Consider the following 25,965-nt stretch of genomic DNA (forward strand, 5'->3'; position numbering starts at 1 on the left):
TACATTCTGACTGAGTTCTTTGAATGAGATCCACTAGTATTAGTGAGATGGCCTTGTCTACCCACCATTAAATGCTGCTCATTCCTGCTGGTGTGATTCAAATAAATCCTGTGTGTGTTGTACTGTGTGGCTTGGTTATACTTTATGTGCTTTGACAAGAGCACGGCTATCACACTTTTCTCCATTGTTGACTTCCATTTCTTCCAGAAGGACAGAAAACATCATTTGTTGTCGGTCTTCTTAATATACTTGGCTAACAGCTGCAACTCTGGCATTGTGATGGCTCTATCTTTTAAGATTCAATAGCAGTGTGGTGAAGTTTATGAAACTGGAAGGCCTCCTCATTTCCATATAACCATATAACTACTTACAGCACAGAACAGGCCAGTTCGGCCCTACTAGTCCATACCGTAACAAATTCCCACCCTCTTAGTCCCACTGACCAGCACCCGGTCCATACACCTCCAGCCCTCTCCTCTCCATGTAATGATCCAGTCTTTCCTTAAATGTAACCAATGATCCCACCTCAACCACGTCTGCTGGAAGCTCATTCCACATCCCTACCACCCTTTGCATAAAGAAATTTCCCCTCATGTTCCCCTTATAATTTTCCCCCTTCAATCTTAAACCATGCCCTCTAGTTTGAATCTCCCCCACACTTAATTGAAAAAGCCAATCCACATTTACTCTGTCTGTCCCTTTTAAAATCTTAAACACCTCTATCAAGTCCCCCCTCAATCTTTTATGCTCCAGAGAAAAAAGCCCTAGTCTGCACAATCTTTCCCTCTAACTCAAACCTTGAAATCCTGTCAACATTCTCGTGAACCTTCTCTGTACTCTCTCTACTTTGTTTATATCTTTCCTATGATTTGGTGACCAAAACTGTACATAGTACTCCAAATTTGGTCTCACCAATCCCTTGTACAATTTCATCATAACCTCTGAGTATCAGCCTTGAGGGTACTATTTACCATCACTCCTAAATCCCTTTGTTGCTCTGCACATCTCAATAGCCTACCATTTAATACATATGACCTATTTAGATTTGCCTTTCCAAAATGTAACACCTCACACTTATCTGTATTAAATTCCATCAGCCATTTCTCAGCCCACACCTCCAGCCTTCCTAAATCACCTTTTAATCTACGGTAATATTCCTCACTGTCCACAACACCACCAATCTTTGTATCATCTGCAAACTTGCTTATCCAATTCTCTACCCCTATTTCCAGATCGTTAATATATATATCAAACAATAGTGGACCCAGGACCGATCCCTGAGGAACTCCACTAGTCACCAGCCTACAATTGGACAAACAATTTTCCACCACTACTCTCTGACACCTCCCATCCAACCATTGCTGAATCCATTGCACTACCTCCTTATTTATACCTAATGCCTCCACCTTTTTTCCTAACCTCCTGTGGGGAACTTTGCCAAAATCTTTACTAAAGTCTAAATAGACAACATCCACAGCTTTCCCTTCATCAACCTTTTTTGTAACCCCCTCGAAAAACTCAATCAGGTTTGTCAAGCATGATCTACCCCTGACAAAACCATGCTGATTACTCCCTATCAATCCCTGTACCTCCAAATATTTGTAAATACCATATAACTACTTACAGCACAGAACAGGCCAGTTCGGCCCTACTAGTCCATACCGTAACAAATTCCCACCCTCCTAGTCCCACTGACCAGCACCCGGTCCATACCCCTCCAGCCCTCTCCTCTCCATGTAACGATCCAGTCTTTCCTTAAATGTAACCAATGATCCCACCTCAACCACGTCTGCTTTCCATCAACTTACCCAGACTCACGGGCCTATAATTCCCAGGTTTACATTTGGACCCTTTCTTAAACAGCGGAACCACATGCGCCACCCTCCAATCCTTTGGCACTACCCCCGTGACCAGTGACATCCTAAATATCTCTGTTAATGGTCCCACTATCTGTCCACAAGCCTCCTTGAGTGTCCTTGGGAATATTTTGTCCAGTCCCGGAGATTTATCCACCTTTATCTTTTTCAACACAGCCATCACTATCTCCTCAGTTATCCTCATATGCTTCATGATCTCCCCACTATTTTTCTTTACTTCAACTGGTTCAATATTTTTTTCTCTAGTGAATACCGAGGCAAAGAAATCATTCAAATTTCCCCCATTTCCTCTGACTTCTCACTCAGCCTACCTTCGCTATCTACAAGGGGTCCCATTTTATCCCTCACTAATCTTTTACTTTTAATGTACCTATAGAAACCCTTTGGATTTATTTTTACTCTGTCTGCCAAAGCCTCTTCGTGCCTTTTTTTGGCTTTTTTAATTTCTTTCTTAAGATTCCTTCAAAACTCCTTGTAGTCCTCCTTCAAACTCTCAGTTCCCTGCTCTTTATACCTCTTGTACACCTCCCTTTTTCTCTTAACCAAATTTCCAATATTCCTCGAAAACCAAGCCTCCCTATGACTTCCAGCCTTTCCTTTGATCCTCACTGGGACATATCTACTCTGTACCCTCAAAATTTCTTTTTTGAATATCCTCCATTTTTCATTTACATCCAAACCTGAAAATATCTTGTCCCACTCAATACTCCCCAAATCCCTTCTTATTCCAATGATGGGCAATATGGTCAGGTTTCCCTGGAGTCTTCCTGAAAGAGACACAAAGAATGCAATGGAAGGGGCAACTGTGCAAGTCAGTGTGACAGAAATGACTTGGAAATATTTATTCTGCTCCAATCGAAAACAATGAATTTTCAGTTACATGATGCTAAAAATAAGCATTAATTAATTGAATTTCAAAACAAAAGCTTAGAAGATGGTCAGAAGGATTATTAATGTATTGGAAAGCAACATGAAGCTCTCAATTTAAGTCCACTTTGCTTCACTCATTGCACCCTGCAAACTTGAGCTATGAAAAAAAATCTGCAACCAGAGATTTTGCCTGGTATATCATTTGGATCTATATTTGCTGTGTTATGACTGAGGGAAAAATACATACACTGAAAATCTAAAACAAAATGAAAATAGTGGAAACATTAGGGTCAAGCCACGTGTGGAGGGAGAATCAATTTCAGACTGAATAAGTTGATTCAGTTTCTCTTCCCACAGATGCATATGACATAGAATATGGTTTCTATTTACATTTATTAACATAAATTCATTTGTACTTTGTTCTCCGTATGAAAATTCAAATTACAGATTGTCCATGTCCATGTGCATTGATACCAGTAGATGAAAGATGTTATTTTTGATTTTAAGGATATTAGACGAGGAGATGTGGCCAGCAAACGAAGCCTATGGGAGAACAAAGCTGATTCTTCAGAAAAGGTAATGAATTTTTTTTTTAATGGAAAAAAATTCCATGGAAGTAACTCATGCAACTATCATTCCAGTGTCTCGTTGTTTGAAATGAGGTTGAAAATATCAAATGCTGCTTTTCCTGGATTTTTGTGAATGTTGGTGGAAGGAGAATGTGAAAGATGTGTGAAAACAGAATTTTTTATAATTAAAAAGCAGCAGAAAATGCATGGCCTGAAGTAATGTATTCTGCATGAGTATGACTGAGTGCTCAGTGAATTTTTTTTTCCCAATTCTCCTTTAATATGCAGAATTTCAAATTGGGTTTGATGAATTGATAATGTAGCCTTTGAATTCAAGAAAGCAAATATCATCAGGATATTTATTGAAAAGTTAAAATGGATTCTAATTTTCAAGTTGTGGTAAAAATCGAACTACATCAATGCAAATTCAGGTATTTGATTGTAATCGAGGTTTCAAATTTTGGCTGGCATGTAGATGGTTTGTAAATTTTTAATTAAAAAAAATTATTTACAGCATAGCAGAAGCAGATTCTGCCCATTTTAAAACCATTCCATCCAATTACACTCAAATTTGACCTACATTTTGGAGAGAGGCAAGTGGAGCAACCAGGGAAAACCCTCGCAGACATAGGGAGATCGTATGTACTTCTTGCAAACAGCGCTGGATTAGAACCCGGGACATCAGCACTGAAATAGCATTCCGCTAATCGCCATGCTAACTGAGCTGCCTTGCAGGGGTTTGAGTAGAAAGTCTCTGTGGTGCGCTGTCGGTCAGAAGCAAACACACAAAACCAAAAGACTGTACCACGTAAAACTCCACAGAGCCAGGTGTGAGATTGTGCAGCTGTGAGCTCTGAGAGTGACTTCGAAGGGCCGGCTCAGGCTTGACACCCGACTGGGTGGGGCTTGGTCCATTTAGGTCGGCTGATTGACAGCCGGCCAGGTATTGTCTTGTCCCGATGCTCTTCTGCAGGTAAAGAGGTTGCCCCCTGCAGTAGGCCAGTGGTGTACCACCACGGTCTCAAACAAGACTTGTTGGATTAATATAGCAGCATCAGGATTGGTAAAACCAGTTTCCAATGTCACAAAGTTAAATTTAAAATTTTCAGGCAGGGATTGTAAAGAATAAATGCAAAGTAGCACAGTCCAGCCACTCATTTTTAAAACTCAATTAAATGAAAAAAAATATATACAAGCTCTGTATTAACCTCGATTTGAATTATAGTTTTTGTCCATTCGCTAAACAGATCTCGACATTAGTTTGAAACTAAGTGATCAATTTCTTTCTGCTATTCCAAAGTTTAAGTTTCCACAGGTGGTATTTCTAACCAATTGCAACTGTGTGGATAGTTCAATAAGCAGGATGAAAACCGCTGCAGATTAAATAAAAAGTAATCTCATTTCAATAGCATTTGATTGGTGATTACATCATGATCAGAACACGGTGGGTATGCACAAGTTTAAGTTCTTTACTACCTTCTTCAGTGTTTCTGCAGTCAGAGCATCCGCATTGTTTCTCTACAATGCATGTTTGCTCTTTCTCTACTCACTTTACACCCATGACTGTAGTTCGGTACGACAAACAACACCATCTACAAATTTGCAGATGATACCACAGTAGTGGGTTGTATAAAAGGGGCCATACAGGAGGGAGATTGAAAACTTGGCCGAATGGTGTACTAATAACCACCTCGCACTTAATGTCACCAAGGGGCTGATTGTGGACTTTTAGAATGGGAAAACCAAAGGTGTAAGATCCAGAGGATTAAAAGTGAAGAGGGTGAGCAAATTTAAATTCCTGGAAGGACCTTTCCTGGAAGAATGTCATTGTGTAGAAAATATGTCAGCGCCTTTTGTTTCTCAGGAGTTTGTGGAGGTTTGGTATGACCTTGAAAATCTTGGCAGACTTCTACAGGTGTATAGTGGAGAGTGTGCTGATCGTCTGCCAGGTATGGGGCACAAATACCCAAGTGGAAAGCCCTGCAAAAGGCAGTGGACATAGTCTAGGACATTACAGGCAAAACTCTCCCTACCATCAGGAAAATCTACATGGTATGTTGCCATCAGGGAGCAGCAGCAATAACAAGGATACACCCACCCTGTATATTCTCTGATCTCACTGCCATCCTCAGGAAAGAGGTAGAGGTGCCACAAGACTTGGCCACCAGGTTCAGGAATACCATCAGACTCCTAAACAACAAAGTCGATCATAGACTGATTTAAGGACTTTTACTTTGCACATTATTTATTATTGAATTTTCTGTATTGCATGATTTGTTTGCACTTTTTTTCTTTGCTTCCATTTCTCTCTTTTGTATATGCTTCTTTTCTTGAGGTAAAAGTAAAAACGCAATGCTGGAGAAACTCAGCAGGTCAAACCGATAAGTAGATGTTCTGTCTGGCCCACAGGATGAAGAATCTCGGGTGGTACATGATGTACTCTGACAGTAAATCTGAATTTCCAACTACTTTCTGCAGAATCAGGTTTATTGTCATGAACATTGACACAAAATTTGTTGTCTGCTGCAGCAGTATTGTGCATTATAGATGCAAAATTGCTACAAGCTACAATTCCATTTATATAAGATTTAAAACAAAATTGGTGTGAAAAAGACAAAAAGTGAGGCCATGTTCACGGGTTCTTTATCCGTTCAGAAATTAAATACCACACTACAAAGAGAGCCAAATAATTCACAGTTCTTGTTGTGAAGCCTGGGGCACAAAACTGCTAATGTACCTCTTGTGTTTAGTCTCACAGTAACAAATATGATCAGGTGAAACCTTTGGTTATCACAAGATTCGTGACTATGCTGAGGCTTACAAATAGTTGGTGTAACACAGATCATGTTGGGTTAGGTTGGAGATCATTCTCTCAGGTCGCATCTAAACTTTGTAATACATTCCTATTGAATCACAAAAGCATTTGGAGGTTTTTAATGGAAATTGAAGTTGATATTATGCTTCATGTTCTGTGGATCAGTGATAGATGATTTAATTTGGATGATTTTTGACAGATATCATTTGTACATTTGCTGCTTTGGTAATATTTGATAGTATTGCTCTTCAAGCATAAGATAGTTTAAGATAGATTAGTCCTTGAAAGTGAAAAGAACACACCTTGGCATTACGTGAAGGGTCCCAACCCTATCTGAGCAAGTGTTCACTCCCAATTACAGCTCCCTTGTGTACTGCCCTTGTTTAGTTCCCTCTTACTGCCGGAGGGAGATGCTGGAGTTGCTGTAACGGCTGTAACAGCTGTGCTGCTACCCTTGGGAACCAGAGACACACCTCTTCCCCCTAGGGGTCCAACCACCCAGTCCAACTGCCATCAGCTCAGCACAACTTTAAATGACCTGTTAAAGGAGATGACGGTGACTTAAAATCCTATGACTGCGGGGTCTGGCCCCAAAATGGCAGTGCTTATGTCTGGTTGCAGGCTCTGGAGAGGTGGAGGGCTAGCACAGGGAACCAGAAAACTGGGAGTCAATTCCCCCCCCCCCCCCCCACCCCTGTTTGAGAAGGAGAAACAGAAGAGACAACCCAAAGGATGGTGACCACAACAGCAGGCCAGCAAGGTGTCTGTGGCTGAAGAACACATAGGCGACAGGCTTTTGGTGACTTGAGGCGAGGAACCAATGCAAACAGCAAGCTGCTGATCCCTACAGATAAGGGACTCACACCAAGCTGCGGGCCACTGGAGACTAGCTGATGGGGAATCAGGTACTGGAACCGAGATGCAAGAGGGTGCCAAAGGCACTGAGGGCTTCCTGATCAGGTCAGAGGTTTGGATCTGGAGCTAGGGTCGCCAATGATTTGGAATGAAGGCCGTGTGATTGCGGAGGGTGCAGGTGCGCTGGAGGAAGATCTATGGACACTCGGTGAGTCTTTTGCTTCTCTTTCTCCGACTGTAAGGGGCATCAGGGCAATTTCTACTGATGGCAAATCTTTGCCTTCTGGAAGACTAAAGGAAATATTGCATTTTCTAAATAACAATAAAAGAATCTTAAATATTGAAACTTCTTAAAGTGATTTAAAACACAGGTGATTACTTCTATAATGTGTCCCATTTGTCCAGGTAACACTAGACAACAAATATTTTTTCAAAAGGTTTGTTCCTGAAAAATAATTGGGAATATGATTGACAACTTAAAGCTGTACACAAAGATAATTTCTTATTTACTGTATCATATAGGAATTTGGAGAAACATTAAATTGACTGAATTTAGCATGATGTACCTCTTGCATAATGGAGCTCTTAAGTTGACTGCACGTGTTGCACAGCAAATGTGAGGAGGCCAGGGTTTATCTTGGTTACCAATTTTGTAACTGTAGTAGAGCTCATGGGCTTTCTTAATAAAGTGCAGTCATGCTGCGTGTTTGAACCTTAAAGGGTATACTCGTCACAAATGTAACAATATTTCACAGCTGTTGCAACATTGACAAGAAATTTCTGCTGCATTGAATCTTCCTGAAGATTATCATTGTTGTTAAGTGCACTCACTATGCTATTGCCTGAAGAACATGTGCATCAACATGCGTCCAATCTATAATCAATGTAATGCACAGCATCTTTATATGTGAGCTGCTTTTATTAGCCTTTCTGTGTCTATCCTGACTAAGCATGCCCAGGCCTAAGATAACATTCGCATAGCACCTGCATTGAGTGCCTGCCCAGGCATGCTTGGACTGACCAAATCAGCTTGCTTTGTGGGCAAAGTACTAGTAGACTTAAAATATGGCACGAAATCACAAAAATAGGTTATACCTATTAAAAGGACAGGAGACCTATCAGGTGATTTTTGTGATCAGCAACCCAAAATCCATAAAATACACCCAAAAGTGTTCAGGAAGCAAAATCTTTTCATTGTCTTTTCTGGTTCTTGCAAGTTGCCCCTCAGCATTTTCTTACAGCTGGCAGCCTAATTTGGAAGTCCACCAAAGACCTTTAGGATTCTTGCAGCAAGAGGAGGCATCAAGTCAGCTCTCCTCCTCCTTCATTCCAGAGGAAAAATTTCCTACCCCTGCAAACCTTGCCTCATAAGCTTTATTTTCCAATCCAGGCAACATCCTGGTAAATTTCCTCTTCATCTTCTCCATGGCTTCCACAACCTTCCTATAATGAGGTGACCAGAACTGAACACACTAAGTGTGGTCTCACCAGAAATTTGCAGCATGACATCTCTATTCCTGAATTCAATCCACCTATAAATGAATCCCAGCATTCCATATTTAAGATTCTTAACTTTCCTATCAACCTGTGCTGTGTCCCTCGGTTCATCCACACTCTTAAGTAACCAACCATTAACCCTGTACTCCTAACTCAGTTTGCCACTTCATGGAATTTATATTTTCATTGCTTCCATGATTCTAGTGGAAAGGACATTTACACAGATGGGGATCCTGACCCAGCTTAGTGGAATCGCATGCCTTGTACAGTTAGGTACAGTGGTAATGTTGGCAAGAAGCCTATTCCACTCCTTCCAGAGAGATTTGACAAAACATTTGCTATGTTTCTTCATAAATTTCTGGCCACTTTTCAATTTTTTTTTGAGCACAGTATCAAATGCTGCTGCAATTGTACAACTTTAACCCTTCTACACAGCTTATTTCCCGGAGGCTTGGGAGGACCTTGATCTGAATCACATTATGGGAATGCACGATGCCTGGCTTGACTTCAAGAATACATGACATTTAGAATCCACCCAGTTAATGACTATCACAAGTTGTAACAGCGTATGCTATTTTCAGTAAATAAGTTTTTCTCACTGAGTCGATTCTACAAATAAATAAGCAATATTAAAGCTCATTCAGGTGAATAATACTGAGATTAGGTCTTTGTAGTTAAGGCAAACAGGCATAAATCAGTTGTTCCAAATGTAATTGTACTTCAGTTCCACATTATACAATTTCAAAATAATATCAAAAGAGAAAATTAAATAGCAGGAATAGATAGACTGCTTTCGATTCATTAACACCTTAACTGATCAGAGGTCTTAAGTGAACCTTCGCCATTGTTTGGAACAAAATAAGTGGCATGCACATAATAATTGACTTCCATATTATCACGTCTTCAGATTTTCCTTGCTGAAGATTGAAATGTCACAAGAAAACACAGGACTAACAAAATGTCCTATAGACAAGCCTGGATTTGGGCTCAGCAGTGGAAAAAAAAAATCACAGTGCTCAGTGACTGAACAAAGTTGCTCTCCTAGCAGCCTTCAAGCACAAAGTTGAATTTTTCTGACAACATTTACAGTCAGGCATCAACCTGTATGACGGTCGAAGGTGTTGTTAGTTGAATAGCTCAATGCATTGGAGTGCTTATGGTTTAAACCCAGGAAATTAAAAGTTCTGTTTTTAGCAATGTTTCAAATTTATTATATTCCAAAATGGTGATTGGAACAAAAATGCAAAGATTATAGAAAATGTCGAAGTATAAGCTTTTAAAGAATACAAAGTATAATCCATGTATTAAATTCTTTGTTGCATGATTTGCAAACCAATAGTCATCCTGGTATGCATTGTGAACCCACTTAACTCGTTTTCCACAACACTTCATATCCTTCCAGTATTTTACAGACTACTTTGTACATACTTGTTTTCAACTGCTCGTTCATTTTAGGTGTAAAACAGTGCATAAAGAAGCAGGGAATCATTATCTCAGCAACTGCTGCATTTCAGCATTTAACTGTGCAAATGCAAACGATTGCGAGAAAAACACCAATGGAGAGGGAAGGGGCGGAGAGCTCGAGGAAAGGAGGCAAAAGAAAGGGAGGGAGAATGGGGATTAGGCTAACAAAAACCAGAGAAGTCGTTGTTAATGCCATCCAGTTGGAGAGTGCCCAGACAGAAATCAAGTCTTGTTCCTCCAATTGATGGGTGGTCTTAATGGGATAGTACACAAGGCCATGAAGAGGTTGGCCACTGGGAGATCCCTGTCACTGTTACAAGTACAGTAGTTCCACAGTGTGATAACTGAGCATTTTCTCATCAATATTATTCAAGCCACTATAATTCAGAATTTGTGTGTATACATTTATCAATCAAATCCATGGCCCATTTTGTTCACGAACAGCTCTAATGGTAACACAGTGCATAGTTAGAGCTGCTGCCTCTTGGTCTCAGGAACTCAGGATCAACAATAACCTCCAATGCTGTCTCTATGGACACTTCTTTTGATCATGCAGGCTCCATGCCCAGTGATCTGGTTTCCTTCCTTCACCACCCCCGCCACCCCCACCCTGACCTCCATTCCAAAAGACAGAAAATAAAAATTCAAAGCAAATGTATGTATCTAATTGGGTCATCATGTATTGATGCATGAAATTGTGTGAATAGTTTCTAAAATGTCAAAATGAGACTGTTTTCAGCTATTAGTGCATCAATATCGGTGCATGTTGAAACATGCGGCATTTTCCCCATTTTTAATTTGAATGCTCAATGATAAAGAACCAATTTATAAGCTGCCTAAACCATTAAATATGAATGGTAAAAATTTAGTGTGTTTTTCTGTAATGAAATGCACACATGCCAAATTCATAATTTTGCAACAAGTCAAACTGCTTCCAGAATTCTGTTCCAGATCGTAATTGGGCAAGCATTTTTTTCTCTACTGTAATTGGAAGCTATTAATAGAAACTAATCAGATAGAAGAATTGTCAGCTTTTTCAATTAATTGTTTTTTCACTTATGGTGTAGAGAAACAGTTTTAGCACTTTGTCAGGATATTACCTTAACATTATTAGGTTGTGAGCCAAGATAAATTCAAGAAGCATTGGATTTGCTGGAATATTGAAGTTAAATGGTGACTTAATTTAAAAATCTCTGTACCTATTCAGTGTGCATCCCTAAAGACTATTCAAATCCAATAATGCACAAAAATGCATGATTTATGCATTTTAAAATTTCCTACAAGACAGGCCACTTTTTAAAACTTTCCTTCAGGGCAACTTCCAATTATACTTTTTTGCCATGGTTTAGAAATAATGAATGGGTGTGAAATTGACTGTGATCCTTGTTTATCTTGCACAATGCCACTCAATGATGGATGTACTGTTCTATGGTTCACATCAATGAAACCTGTTCTAGGCAATCAGCTAGACTGTGTATTAGGCATGGTGTTTAGCCATGCCTAACTTTGTTGTTTTCTTTAAACTGGTAGTCTGGCAGCTGTCACATTCCTCATGTGTTCTTTTCAATTACCTTGAAGAGATCAATATATAAAGGCTTGTGATGACTATAGTCTCTCCCAACCATTTCATCCCAAGACCAGATAAAGGGTGTTACAAGCCCAGAGGACCCAAAACCCAGCAGCAATGGATATTCACCAAGGCAAATGATTACTTAAACAAAAGATACTTTTAATTATCTTTAAACATGAAAACAGAATCGCACTTTAACTTAACTAACCTAACAACCCCCTTCTAATTCTAAACGCACATGTATGTAATGTGTATGTAAGTTCAGAAAAGTTATTTGGTTCACACTCCAATCTCACTTCTCATTCCTTCAAGTTCACTGGTTGCAGGCAATTCTTGTACTGTGCACAGAGTTTAACATTTATAAAGTTCACCAGGCTTTGGTGCTTGAAAGGTACTTGTCAGTTTTCAGAGAGATTTGTTGTTCCAGAACACCCACAACTGATTTATTTCCATCAGCCACTTCAGTGTCTTGATGATGAAACTTGGCCCCTCAGGATTCTCAAGATGATAACCTATTTCTTTCATGTCACCACAGAGTTCCTTCTTGTTTATCTTATTCCAAGTGAAACATTAGGCAGCCAGTCCTCTCCTCTTCCATGAACCACAAGGGCTTTGACCAGGCCATCTTACAAATGGCTTTTTACAAGTTTGCCAGCTTGACCACATGACCCTCTTAGAACAGCAAGCTCTTTTCCAGACAGAAGGGGCTAAGACATGATCTTTCATCTGTTGCCTTTTGTAAACAAAAATCCATTAGTAAAGTCTCTTGAGCACTTTTTAAAGCTCTTGCAAAACCTCTGAGGCTTCGATATGTCTAGCATGGGGCAGAGCTCCAGTATTTTAAATAAGATCTGTTTTAAATTGTTTGTATGTAACCTATTCTTACAAACTTTTTCCAAGTTATCTCCCAAAAACATTTCTATATACTCTGTCACAAGGGCATCTGACTGTTCCTCCAAATCACATTTTTAACCATTTTACAATTATACAATTTTTTATATCTAACCGAAGGAAGCAAACCCTTTCAGTAATCTGAAAAGTAACAGAATTTATATCAATATACTGAAACCAATAGTGAGCAACTGTTTAATGTTCTTGATTCATATTCCCTTGTATATTCACTGAACAACAATGCCAATTCATTTAACTTGCCTAGAACCCTCTATAATCAGTTTTTTTTTCAGAATTATTGCCAGAGTAGTTACATGACATGAAATTATTTTTCCTGTGTGCAAGGCAGAATTTACACTTATTGGTACATGTACGTAATCTGAAATTCTGAAAACCGAAAACCAAACATTTTTTCCATGGCTATCATCTGCACACCAAAGCTCGTGTTTGGCGCCAAACATGACACGATGTGACCCACGCTTGAATATCCCATGTTGGCCCATCTTGGTAATTAGTGGAACTGTAGGGAATACTTAATTTAGAGGTGCCAGCGGAAAAATAGTCCAGTGCCTCCGATTCTCCATATACAGACACCAAATTTCTCATAGGCAGCCCAATATACCCCCTCCCCAGTCCAGCACTGCCGCAAACACCTAATCTTCCTCCCTGTCCAGCGTTACGAATCAGATGCTCGGTAGGTTGGGGGCGAGTATCTGCGGTCACGTTCGGTTGGGTGGGCAGCTGGAGCATCAGTGATTCGGATAGGTGGGCAGCCAGGGCATCAGGGGGTTCAGATGAATGGGCATCCAGAGTGAGGATCCACAGCCAGGAGCTCGAGTGAGTGGGCTGCCAGGGCGTTGTTAGCTCCGGTGGGCTATCTAGCTGGGGTAAAAGTCCTCCGATGCGGCGCCAGGAGCTCTAGTAGCCAGGTGGCCAGGGCATTGGGAGCTATGTTTGCAGGACTGCTGGGGTGAGGGTTTGCTGTCAGGGCGTCAGGAGCTCGAATGGCTGCTGCAACACTTCCTGTCCAGCACTGCCATCGCAACACCTCCAGCCCCTCACCCCTGCAGAGACCCTTCCAGTTAGACTGTGTCTTTGTTTTGTGCAAATCTGAAATCAGTGCAATTACTTAACATACCACCATAACTATTATCCTATTATGCAAATAAATTCAGAATGCTGAAATATATCTGGTCCCAAGGGTTTCAGATAAAAGATTCTGTACCTGTCGTGCCAAAAAAACAAATGAAGAAATGTATACAAATTGACTGTGCAATAATGAGGAAAAAATCAGTAAAGTGCAAAAATAAGAGCCCTTAAATGGGTCTCTGATTGAGCTTGTTGAAGAATATGATACTGGAGGCATAGCAACTGTTCCTGAATCTTGTGGCATCTATTACCTCTTTCCTGATGGAAACAGTGAGAACAGAATGTGTACTTCATAATGTAGATCCTTGATGATTGCTGCTGCTTTCCGACGGCAGCATTCCCTGTAGATATACTCGATGTTGGGAAGCGTTTTACCTGTGATGCCCTGGGCTATGTTCACTACCTTTTGCAGGGCTTTAAGCTCAGGGGTATTGGTCTCTCCATACCAAATGGTTTTGTAGTAGTACTATGCCACACAGTATAACAAGTAGAGCAGGGGCAAATAACACAGCCCTGTAGCAGATTGTGGAGGAGATGCTCTTACCAATCCTCACTGATTGTAGTATGGACATGAGGAAATACAAGATCCAATTACCCAGTGGGTGTTGAGTTTCAGGTCTTGAGTTTTCTGATTAATTTTGAGGTAATGACGGTGTTGAATGCTGAACTGTAGACTGTATATAATCATCAAATATATTCATCCTTTCCAGGATAATCAGCTTTTAAAGAAAAGATAGAATACCTTTTCCATGTAATTGACTATTATCTGGAATTTGAGACAGAAAATGGCTTGAAGTATTACAACTAAAATTATTTCTAGGTACAAGTAAAATGTGATCAGTCAATGAACTAAATGTAGAACATTAAGATTTCAAGATTGGTCCAAACTAAATTTCTGAAATTGAGTACAACATACAGTCACTGCTTTTATTGTAGATTTCCTGCAATAAATCAGGAATAATTTTTTTACATTGAAATTCCACCTGCTCAAGTGATCAACATTTTAATACGAGACACTTTTCCTGTGAATTCCTGATGCTCGTTTCTGAAATCACAGCTTTAACGGTTGGAAAGCTGCTTGCTAATGTTTTTGCAACAATTCTAACTTGAAGGTCAGCAGCAGGTGGCTGTTTGAACAACATCTGCCTTCTGTCAAGCATGTTGGCTCAGAATTGTCTTGTCAGTGGGTAAAATAGATAGCTAAAAATATTTGTTTAGTATCCTTAGGTTGAACCATGGAACATTACACTACAGAAAACATGGCCTTTGGCCTCTCTAGACTGTGTCAAACTTCTGCTTCATCCCACTGACCTACCTCCAGTCCAGAGCTCTCCATACCCCTCCCATCCATATACCTGTCTAAATTCTACTTAAATGTTCTAATTGAGCCCGCATTCACCACTTCAGCTGGCAGTTCTTTCATACTCCCACCACTCTGTGTGAAGAAGTTCCCCCTAAACTTTTCCCCTCTCTCCTTTAACCTTGTCCTCTGGGTTGTATCTCACTTAAACTTAGTGGAAAAAGCCTGCCTGCATTTACTGTTATCTGCATCCTTCATAATTTTGTATACCTCAATCAAATGTCTCTTCATTCTTCTACACTCGAGGGAATAATGTCCTAACCTGTTAATCTTTCCCTGTAACTCCGTTCCTGATGTCCTGGCTCAATCCTAGTAAATCCTCCCTGTACTTTCTATCTTATTTTGGTTGTTGTAGAATAAATGATAAAGTAAGTGCAAATACACTGTGTAAATTACTAACCCATTCATGCACTGGATTAAAATAAATAATCCTAATGTGCTTTAAGGTTCACTCTCCAGAATGTTTTCAACATATTACTTAATCTCTTTCAGTAAAATGATTAAGCACACATCCAGACATGATTGGACACTGGGGTTGATGGTTCCCCGGATGTTGCTAGTTCGTCAGCACCCTGAGGCATTAGCCCCTGCCCACTATTTATTGAATTTGCAGAACAGTCTCTTTCCTGGATCCTCGGTACCAAAACTGTCAATACCCAAAAAGAAGGGCGTTCTTTAAAAGGTTGACAGGATGGTGAAGGGCAAGAAAAGGGTGTTTATAACTGAGCTTTCTCTCCAAAAATTACATTAGGCATCCTTGCACTGTAGTAACTGAGGAAATGATGAGTTCATTAGTAAATATGAGGCAACATGAGGAAGATTAAATGCATCTCTGGATAGAAAGCAAATAATCCAACAGTAGGAAATTTGAAATGCATGTGAATGCTGAGCAGGCTTTGACCACAGTCTCCAGCAGCCCACAGCCTCCATGGGTTCCACGCATCGAGCCACCAGCAGCCCCGTTGCCTGTCTGGTTCCTTCGGCCGCAGAACCATCACTGGTAGCCGCCACGATCACTGTTCTGTGGGTCATCTCCTCTGCTTCGCCTTCTCAAACGGGGGTTGGTCTCTGCATTTTTTTTTGTGCCCTGCGCTAGTCCTCAACTTCCCTGGAGTCTGGAGTCCCTTATGACTTCTGCCGATCATAGGCACCACCATTTTGAGTCCAAACCCTGCGGTTTGGGTGATTTTAAATAAAACTAGTGGCGTCTGAGGCTTTAAGATGGACACATGAATATGTAGGGAGAGGAGGGTTTTGGATCATGTGCAGACAGAAGAGATTTAATTTTATTTTGGCATAGTGTTCAGTTCAGACATTTTGGGTTGAAAGGCCTGTTCCTGTGCTGTAGTGTTCTTAGAGAAAGAAGCTTATGTTGAACAAAATTTTGTTGAATAGTCATTGACCTGAAACTGTATCCTCACCACAGATCCAATCTGATTTGTTCAGTGCTTCCAGCATTTATTTATTTTACTATTATATTTGCTGGTTTTCAATTCCACTTGAAGTACAAAGTAAAGTAAAAATGTTTCCATGTTCTTTATGCTTAGAAAAGATGACAAGTGCCATGATTTTTTAAAAGTTTCTAATAAATGTAATCTTTGAAGTTGTTAATCATTTCCTGCTTCATATCACCACTGGAAGAGAAGGTTGTTAAGATTTATGAACCAAAAAGATATCCCATCAACAAGTCACCACAATAAAAGATCAAGTGCTGCTAAACAATCCAGTTACCCAGATTTATGGGTATGTTCTGCATGAAAAATGTGTTCAGCGGTCTACATTTTGGATAATTTCTATTTAAATTGGTAATAGAATGTTTGAGAAGAGAGGTAAAGAGTGAGGAAGAAACATGACAATAGATACTGCCAACTCGGTCCTGTTTTCAGTAATATTACACGACCAGGAAGTTTGAATGATTGTGATCATTTCTTTTCATTATCACCTTCGCGTTGTTATAGCATGACATGAAATAGGTTGTGAGTCATTTCTTTTAAAGCTAATTTAAAAAATGCTTTTTTCTTCATACACGATGTAGTAATTGCTATTTGCCAGGTGACTGCTAATCAAACCATGAATAGAGCATGAAAACATTCTGAAGTACCCCAAATATAATCGTTTATTTGTCATTCATACCATAACCATTGCAGTGTACAGTGAAAATGAGAAAACTGAGTTACTCACCCTCCTTCAAAAATCAAAGCCCACCACATGCCATTACTCCACACTCCATTCGACATCGTTATCGACTGAATCGATGCGCAGCCGAAGATTATTCACGCCAGAAGTACACGCCTACGCTAAACATTCCCAACCCAAATCTGCCCCAGTCTGCGTGCAGGTCCACTGCGAATACACAGTACCCAAATTCATTGCACATGCGCTAGTGCCGGCTGGCGCATGCATGCGAGAAGAAACATGACTGTGCACAGCCTACGGACCCGGGAGGCTGCAAATTGACAGGTAAATGTGCCCCTACCCCCCTCCCTTTCCCTTTCTGCAGATTGTGCCCCTTAATCCGTCCTCCATTTGGGGGTGTAGGGTCTACACCCCCAAATGGAGGACAAATTAATGTCCAGATCGAGGTGGTGCCAGACGGAGGAAAGCTGGACTGTCAGCCCTAAATGCAGATGTCTGACCACCCTTGTTTTAACAATGCCAAAGACAGGAACTTGCTATTCATATCCGTTCAAAACTGCAAATGATGAATTTTGCACCCTGTTGTGTGGAGTAGTTTATCTAGTAAGTACAACATTGCCAACTGTTAACCAAGCCTCTTTTTTTTCCTCTCGTTTGTGAATTAGAAAAAGTTGCCTGATCATCTTTCTTTCAGAAGGAGCGACAAAGTAAGAGAAAGGCGTCTTATATATATTAGCCTGCCCCACCCATAAAATATGAGCTTTATGTTGCTAACCTGTCTGGTCTTGGAACTTCTTGAACTTCTACCCCTGATTGATATCTAGAACTTGTATGGGACCTATACTTGTTGTACTCACAATTTTCATCCTTGAATTCCATGGTCTCTTGTTTACTGCAAGCTCTGCAAAATACACCACATAATTATTCTCAAAGTTCTTGGAATAGCAGATCAAGGAGATGTGTGGAGAATAACAATGTTGTTGTTTGATAACCCAAGATCATAATTGAGGACGAAATTGTTTTTTGTTTTAAGTTATAACTTTAGCTTTACATATGTTTGCCCCAGTTATAATGAGTGGCTGTTGACCCTAAACATACATGCTTTCCGTTATCACAGTAGTTGCTGGATCAGCTGAGTATTCCCTGTATTTGATTTTGAATATGTGGATTTTTGCTGATAATTATTTTCAGCTGGTCTGACAGTTTATCAAGCTGAACTTAAACAAATATCAGTCTAATAAAATTAAACGAAGAGTAGGCTGGTAAACAATCTTATTCAAAATATATGTGTACAATCCCATCTCAAATCTACAAAATAGAATTTCAGTTAATCAGTCAATCTCACCGGATGCAACCACAGTGATGACTGATCAGTGAAGCAAGGAGAATAATTGCAGAGATGGATACTCTTTTCGAATTACGTGTCGCACACTTTATTAGTGCAATGTGGCTTTGTTTAGATGTGCTGCAAAAAAAAATGCACAATACAATAGTGTCAAATATAATAGAAATGAACATATACTCCCCATGCAAAGCTGGTAATAAGCCCAGCCCAGATGGGAAATGTGGGCCCCATTTCAAACCGCTCATTGTATTTTTGTAATTAGAGCTAAATACATATGATTAACATATGGGCATATACATGTAATCAAAGTGATAGCATTTATCTGCTGTCAAAGCCAAGTTTCCTAAAATTTAATAAAGAGATAAAAATTGTGTCCTGAGTGTGTATGGGTGCTGCGCAGGCTCAATGCAGATATCTATTTATAAACCAATTACACAACACAACAAATATGAACATGAAGAAAATGGTGGGTGAAGACAGCCTCTATCAAGCTACCCCTCAATAGCCAGGCATGCATGATCACTCATTTCTATGCAATGCGTGTGCATGGTGAGCATTGTGACAGTCACGAGAAAAGTGGGAAAAGAAACATTTTTATTTGTGTGTATGAGGCCACCACAACAAGATACATGTAATAAATTTCGAGATCAAGTTGGTATCAGTTATCCGCATTTATTTATATTTTATCTATATTAATCTTTTATGCATCTTCTTTAAAATATTAATATTTTGTGCTAAAGGATCCCCGTGACTCTCTTTACAATATTGATATACTTTAACCAAGGCAAAAGAACCCCCCTTTGGCTCTACCAGGGAAGTAGGCCCATGTCAACTGCCTCACCTGATCCCCCCTCTCTGTTCTGGCATAATGCTCCCTCCTCCTGCTTGGAGCACATGCTTCAGAACGTACTGTAGGCCTTTCAGCTATGTGTCTGTGCTTATACTAAACTAAAACCCTGCTGCTTGCACTTGATAGATATCCCTCCACCCGCATATATTCATGTGTATCTAGAAGCCTTGTAATTGCTATTATTATATCCATCTCTAGCACTATCCATAGAATCCCATTCTAGACATCTACCACTGTGCAAAATTTTGCCCCAAACTTCTCCCTTAAGCTTTCTCTCCTTCACCTTAAATGCACGTCCTTTAAGAGTGTGATTGTTTTACCTTGGTTAAAAAAAACATCTCCCCCAATGGTTCTCAACCTTTTTTCCCCCCCTCTCACATAGCACCTGAAGTAATCTTTTACTAACCACAGAACACACGTCACCATAATGATTTTATAAACCTCCCTCCTATTGGACTCCTATGCTCCAGGGAAATCAGCTCAATTGTCTAATTTCACCCAGAACTCTCTCTCTAAACTAGCAAACATCCTGTTCTCTGTTTGTGTACCCTATCCAAGGCCTCAACATCCTCCCTGATGTGGGGCAAATAGAATTTCACACAGTATTCCAAGTGCAGCCTATCCAAAGTTTTACATTGCTGCAATAGGACTTTTTTTCTTTATACTCAATTACCCGCCAAATGAAGCTAAATATACCATGCATCGCATTAACCATCTTATCCACTGTGTGGCCATTTTCAATGAGGTTTGCACCTGGACCCCCAGTTCCCTCTGCACAACAATGCCATTAACTGCATACATTTGATGTCTCAAATTAGTCAACCCCTCACACTTGTCCAGATTAAACTCCATCTGCCACCTCACTGTTCACATTTCTAAATTATCTATATCCTGTTGTATTCTTTGATAGGTCTCTACATAGTCCACAAGTCTCAATATCCTTTGCAAACTTACTAACCTTTATCTATCATGTATACAAAACAAACAACAGGGGTTTCAGAACACCAGTTGTCACAAACCACCACCCTGATTAACACCGTTCCACCACTATCTTTTGTCTTCTATGTGGAGTACAAGTTAGAATGCAACAGCTTTCTTCTAATATAATAGTTCTCAATTTTTTTTCTTTCCACTCACATACCACTTTAAGTAATCCCTATTCTATAGGTGCTCCATGATTAGTAAGGGATTGCTTAAGGTGGTATATGGGTAGAAAGAAAAAAGTTGAAAACCACCATTTTAATTGTACCTAATTGACTCGTTATGTGCACAGTTTCATAACTCCAAAGGACAATTTTTCTCAAGCAAAATGTTTCAGTAACAATTGGGTCAAGAACAGTGATTCTCAACCTTACCTTCCCACTCACATATCACCTTAAGCAATCCCTTACTAACCACCGAACATTGATGGCAAAGGGATTACTTAAGTGAGTGGAAAGAGAAAGGTTGACAACCACTGTGCTAACATGTAATACAATGCAAAAAAAACTTTAAAGGGTTGAAATTTCACTAAGTGCTATTTTATGGATTACTTGCCCCACCAAATTTACACCCAGAGTTTTGCATCAGACTGTTCACCAGTATGATGTAAATTACACTGTGGAATTTCTGTGCTTTCAAGATATTGTTCGAGTTTACTTTGACACTGGGACGATCATAACAGTTCAGGACTTCTCAACTGTTCATTGTGTACACTGCGCCATTTTCTTGGTTAATTTTTGAAATTAGCATGAAGGATGTGACCAAGTGATTAAAAACTTTCAGAAGCAATCTGTTAAAAATTAAGAATTAATTTTAACTCAAATTAGTCCATTGGATAAAAAAAAATCCATTGGGAGGAGGCAGTTTATTATTATCCTTCCTTTCCCTGTCCTTTTCATTATCTGTCATCACCATGTGTGGGGGTGCGGGGGACAATGTTGCTAAGATGTCAAAGCTCCATCCAGCTGGGAAAAATAGTGAAGGCTGTTGACTGTCTTGAAGTCCTGAAGTTTTCAAAAGTAGGGTGTGACGATTGTCCTTTGAAGAATTTGATTTTAAAATAAAATCAAGAAAATTTAATGGAAATAAAAGGCAACTCCAGAAATGAGCTCTCCAATGACCAAACATAGCTTTAAAAAACTTGCATAATAACCCACTAAAATTGGATGTTGCTGTCTCGTGTTCTCACACTATGTTTAGGAGAATCTACTCATTTTTTTTTTGAATGAAACTTTGACCCTGAACCACTGACGTAGACTGGATATTTCCGAGATAATATTACCAAGAGCCCATACATGATGATGAACTACAAGCCCATCATTTATATTTCATTAATATGGAGCAATCATACTTATTTTCTGTAACCACTGACACCAACAACATAGGGCTTGTACATGGTAAAGACATTCTATGGCACTTTGCAGATCAGTTTGTGAACAGATTGCTCATAGTTGGTAGTGGGCATCTTCTCAGTATCTCAATATACGAAGGATGGGGAGAAAAACAATTACATTGGTAAGGATAAAACCGTGCAAGCAGTTCATAAAAGACTACATTCCATATTAATTTATTCTCAGCAGTAGAAAATGGTCATTGTTCGACTTTTTGACTTTTAAGTCAATTGTTTCAATATTTTGACTTGATTTTGTTTTACTCTAGGAGTAATGAAAATGAAGAAAAAGTCAATTTTCCAGAGCAGGAATCAAGCCGAAGCCAAATATGCAATTCTCTTGAATGTGATGAATGCCTTCACACGAGCTTGAATAACTGAGCAAACTTCAATAGGAATTATTTTATTGCAAAATAGAAGAGATTCAAATACTTTCAAAACTTGTATAACAAAAATATGCAGATTATCATGTGATTAAAATCAAGTTTAAATTTTAAAAAATACTATTAAGAGAGTAAATTAGCTTCAAATATTGTAAAATAAAATGCATACATTTTACACTTTTTATGTTTGAAAATTCAATGTTCACTCCATTTCCTTATATTGCTTTGAAAATAAAAAATGTTTAAATTGTAACAGTTCTTCACATTGTGTGTATTCGCAATTGATTTAGATTATAAGCATAATTTACTAAAGTAGCATAGGAATACATTTTTGAAGGTAGAATCTCAGCAGAAATCATTTTCAAAACTTGATTAACAGACTTCATCATTATAAAATTTGGATTTATGGGATCCTACTGAAATGTTACAAAACATGGCACAATAAATAACAGATCCAAATGAATTCATAAACTAAAAGTGCAAATATATTCATCCCTTGTAATAGGAGGTGTACTCCCAATGTTAAGACTGTATATTACCAAATGAAGAACTTTTGGGGAAGTCTAGCTAATTAGAGAAGGTGAAATTTGTGGGTTAGGCATCACCTTCCATGTGAAATCTGCCATAGATTTTCTCAGTGTTGCCATATATGCAAGGAAAAAAGTTGTGGGGTTTGAATGCTACACATGTGGAATAATGCAAGAGAATTATTTTGTTGGAAGTGCAGAGGTAACCCAAGTCTCTAATTTCTTATTGCAGTCCACAGGCCAATATTTCAAGATCTATTTTCCTATAATGAGATCCTACAAGTCGAGCACACAAAAACAGAAGACTTGATTGAAAGATTGTTTTGTTCATTTCAATATCTTTTGTTGCCCTGGCATCAATGGTTGTCATTAATTCAATGAACAGGACACAAATCAGAATCTATCATTTGTTCTCCAAGAATAGGAAAGGCTAGGTTTGCCTTTTCAAGACACAAAACAGTTCTTTTGAAAGGTAAAGCAAAATGGGATGGTTGCATCTGTTCAAAAATAAAGACAGTTGTTCCCTTTCCACAATGCCTGGTTTCCAGACAGATACAACATTCTCCTTTTACTCACTCCTCATTTCTTGTCAAACTAAATTTAGACTTGTCTTACCGAATGCATTTTTTAATTATGCATAATTACCTTCTACTAAAAATACACTTAATTATAATGTGCCTTATTTAGACTGGTAATGCAGTAAGGTGAGCATTAAGACATGCATTTGGGATTTTTGAGTATTGTTCAAGCGCTTACCACTTGTGTGTTCATTCCAAATAAAAGTAAATCTTTAAGGTGAAATTTATTGAGTGCAAGTTTGCATTCATGTGAGGAGAATTGTGCTAATCATCCATATGTGGCTGCAGTGGTCAACTCGCTGCCAACTGTTCTCAGCATCAACATTGGATGCAACTTCGGCAAGCAACTTTGGGTTAATTATTCAATAATTGAAGTGTATACATTGGATAACACTGAGCTCTGGCCCTGGGATGTTGACCATTAAATTCCAAAACTATTTTGTGTTTTAAAAATAGGATAATAGAATATTATTCATTTATCTCCATGGATCAAGTGAGATACCACCTCAAGGCCATCTCTACATAGTCAATATAGTCAAAGCTCATCTGCTACCTTACTAAAGTCCCCTCTATCTTATCCTTGAGTAATGTAGATATTGCAGGTGCAATGTAAGCATCCTAATGGCAGTTCTCTCTCGGCTCCTGATAGTTCTACAATTATAATGGCATGTGGGCACTACCCAAAGTGCAAAAAGAGCCTGACGTGTACACTGCTAGTTGGAACCTAGATCTCTACCTGAAGAGACATCTTATCCCAGTTTTATTTTCATGAAAACATTTCAAAACCGTGCACGTGGTCAACTCTAACTTCAAATCTGTGATGATTTGCTATTGAGGACTGCTAATTAAAACCATTATGTGGTGTTTAAGTAGCAAATACCCTTATACAAAAGCAATACACACATTCACATTCCCAGATGAGAACTGTGCAAACAATCAAGAATCTTCCCAGCATCTAGAAAACAAGGCAGTCCTCTTTCTGAGGAACAGAGTGACCATTCCAAAAATTCACCTTCCCCACCATTAACTAAAGGACCTATATTTATTTGCTTAGGTTGCTCCAATAGTCCCTTGACCATTAACATCAATAAAGAGAACAGTAGGCGGATTGGAAACCCAATTTGGATAACTCCAGATAGGAGAGTCTCAAATGAGAGAGCATCAGTTTAAAGAGAGGGGAGAAAAGACAAGGGGACCAGAAACTGACAGAGGAAGTGGTAGAAATGGAACGCAAAATATTTTTGGACAAATACATTGGATAGGATAGGACAGGATGAGAAGCATATGGTTAAATGCAGGCAAATAGGATGGGTAAATTGGTCAGTATGGATGAATTGGGCTGAAGGGTCTGTTTCCGTATTGCACTGCTCTTTAAAAAAAAAGTTTTGCATATGATCAAATTTCTAGTCTGTTCCCCTCCAATTATAGAATTGGATAGGAGTTTAATTCTTTTTTGCTGCAATTAGAAAATAATTTTGACAATCTATTTTCAATAAACCCATTGGAAAATACATTTAGTTAACATTCTTCATGATGCAAAGGAACATGTGAAATAGACCTACCTTCCTTTATATGGGGTCTGTTCCCAAGATGGTGGCACCTGTGTTGGGCATCTTACCACAAGGGGTTACCAACTCTGAGGTAGCAGTGAACTAGGGCAGGGCACCAAAAATTGGAAGAACACCTCCCATTGAGAAAGAGAAGCATAGGAGATGACCCTACAGGATAATGACTATGGCAGTGGACCAGTATCCAGCAGTTCTCAGATTATGGGAATCAGGTATTGGAACCAGGATTCAAGAGGCCACTGAGAGCAAGAAGGGCTCTTAAAGGGCCTTGGGCGCTGAAGGCCACCTGATTGTATTGGAGGTTTAGATCAGGAGCTCAGGTTGACGATGGTTTGAACGGGAGTCGGTGTGGCTCCAGAGCATGAGGGAATGCTGAAGGTGAATCCATGCATACTCAGTATCTCTGAAGGGACTCTCTTTTCTCCTATTGTTAGGGGCACCAGGTCATGCTCATAGTGACTCTTTGTTTGCCCTATGGCAGACAGAAGTTGAAGCACATCATGCATAAGTAATAATACATTAAAAAATGTAATATTACTTGACAATAACAAGAACCTATGAACAGCCAAAGATGACATAACCAAATGATTTGAAAGGAGATATTTCAAAATGCTATTTTGACATATAAAATAAATGCAAAATACTTGATGCAAAACACCTTCATAGAATTAGATGTTTTTTGCTCTTTGTAAGTTAGAGATGTGTATATTCTGATCCTGTCAAATTAATTCACATTCATTATTGTAAAATGGGCCATAATACCACTTTTCTGGCAATCAGTTTCATGATCATCCATGCATTATGCAAACATTTAAATACTACCCAAAGATTTTTTTTTTCCCCATTCAGTAATGCCATACCTCAACTGGTCTGGGATTCAAATCTCAAGGGAAAACCATTTATTTTTGGAATGAGCGATCTTAGAGACTAATTTTAGTGTGAAAATCTGTCATAATCTCCACCAGTCACCTCTACATGTTTGATTTGAAACAGTTTCTGAATAATTAAACATTTTTAAAACAATTATATAGATGTAAATTCAAAGTTTGTGTATACATAATAGTACTTTACATGTTCTATTCCACTTTAATGGAATAATTTTTAAAAACCCACTAAAAAATTATACTACTAAAATTTATGCTAATCTACTTCTGAGCCTACATTTGCTAAGGTTAGTGTTACTGTTGGACTTCAAAAGGACTACACAGTGGACACTGCATTTAACTGGCCATATAATATTTGATATGTACTGCAGTGCATAATGAATCACTTCATTTTTTTGTTGATGCA

General features: G+C 39.1%; 1 protein-coding gene across 4 annotated transcripts in view; it reads left to right on the top strand.

Moving 5' to 3' along the window:
• LOC138765033 (ladinin-1-like) overlaps positions 1-22,208 on the top strand; it is a 100,768-nt gene extending 78,560 nt beyond the window's left edge. The window contains exons 11-13 of one of the 4 annotated variants that reach the window (XM_069941676.1): positions 3,255-3,323; positions 17,719-17,760; positions 21,889-22,208. In XM_069941676.1, the coding sequence (XP_069797777.1) occupies positions 3,255-3,323; positions 17,719-17,760; positions 21,889-21,894 (117 nt within the window). In that variant the 3' untranslated portion in view covers positions 21,895-22,208. The remainder of the gene's footprint in view (positions 1-3,254; positions 3,324-17,718; positions 17,761-21,888) is intronic. The other 3 variants (XM_069941678.1, XM_069941679.1, XM_069941677.1) reach the window with 3 other exon arrangements.
• Positions 22,209-25,965: the final 3,757 nt, after the last annotated feature.

Source organism: Narcine bancroftii, chromosome 5, assembly GCF_036971445.1.
Source record: "Narcine bancroftii isolate sNarBan1 chromosome 5, sNarBan1.hap1, whole genome shotgun sequence".
Taxonomy (NCBI): domain Eukaryota; kingdom Metazoa; phylum Chordata; class Chondrichthyes; order Torpediniformes; family Narcinidae; genus Narcine; species Narcine bancroftii.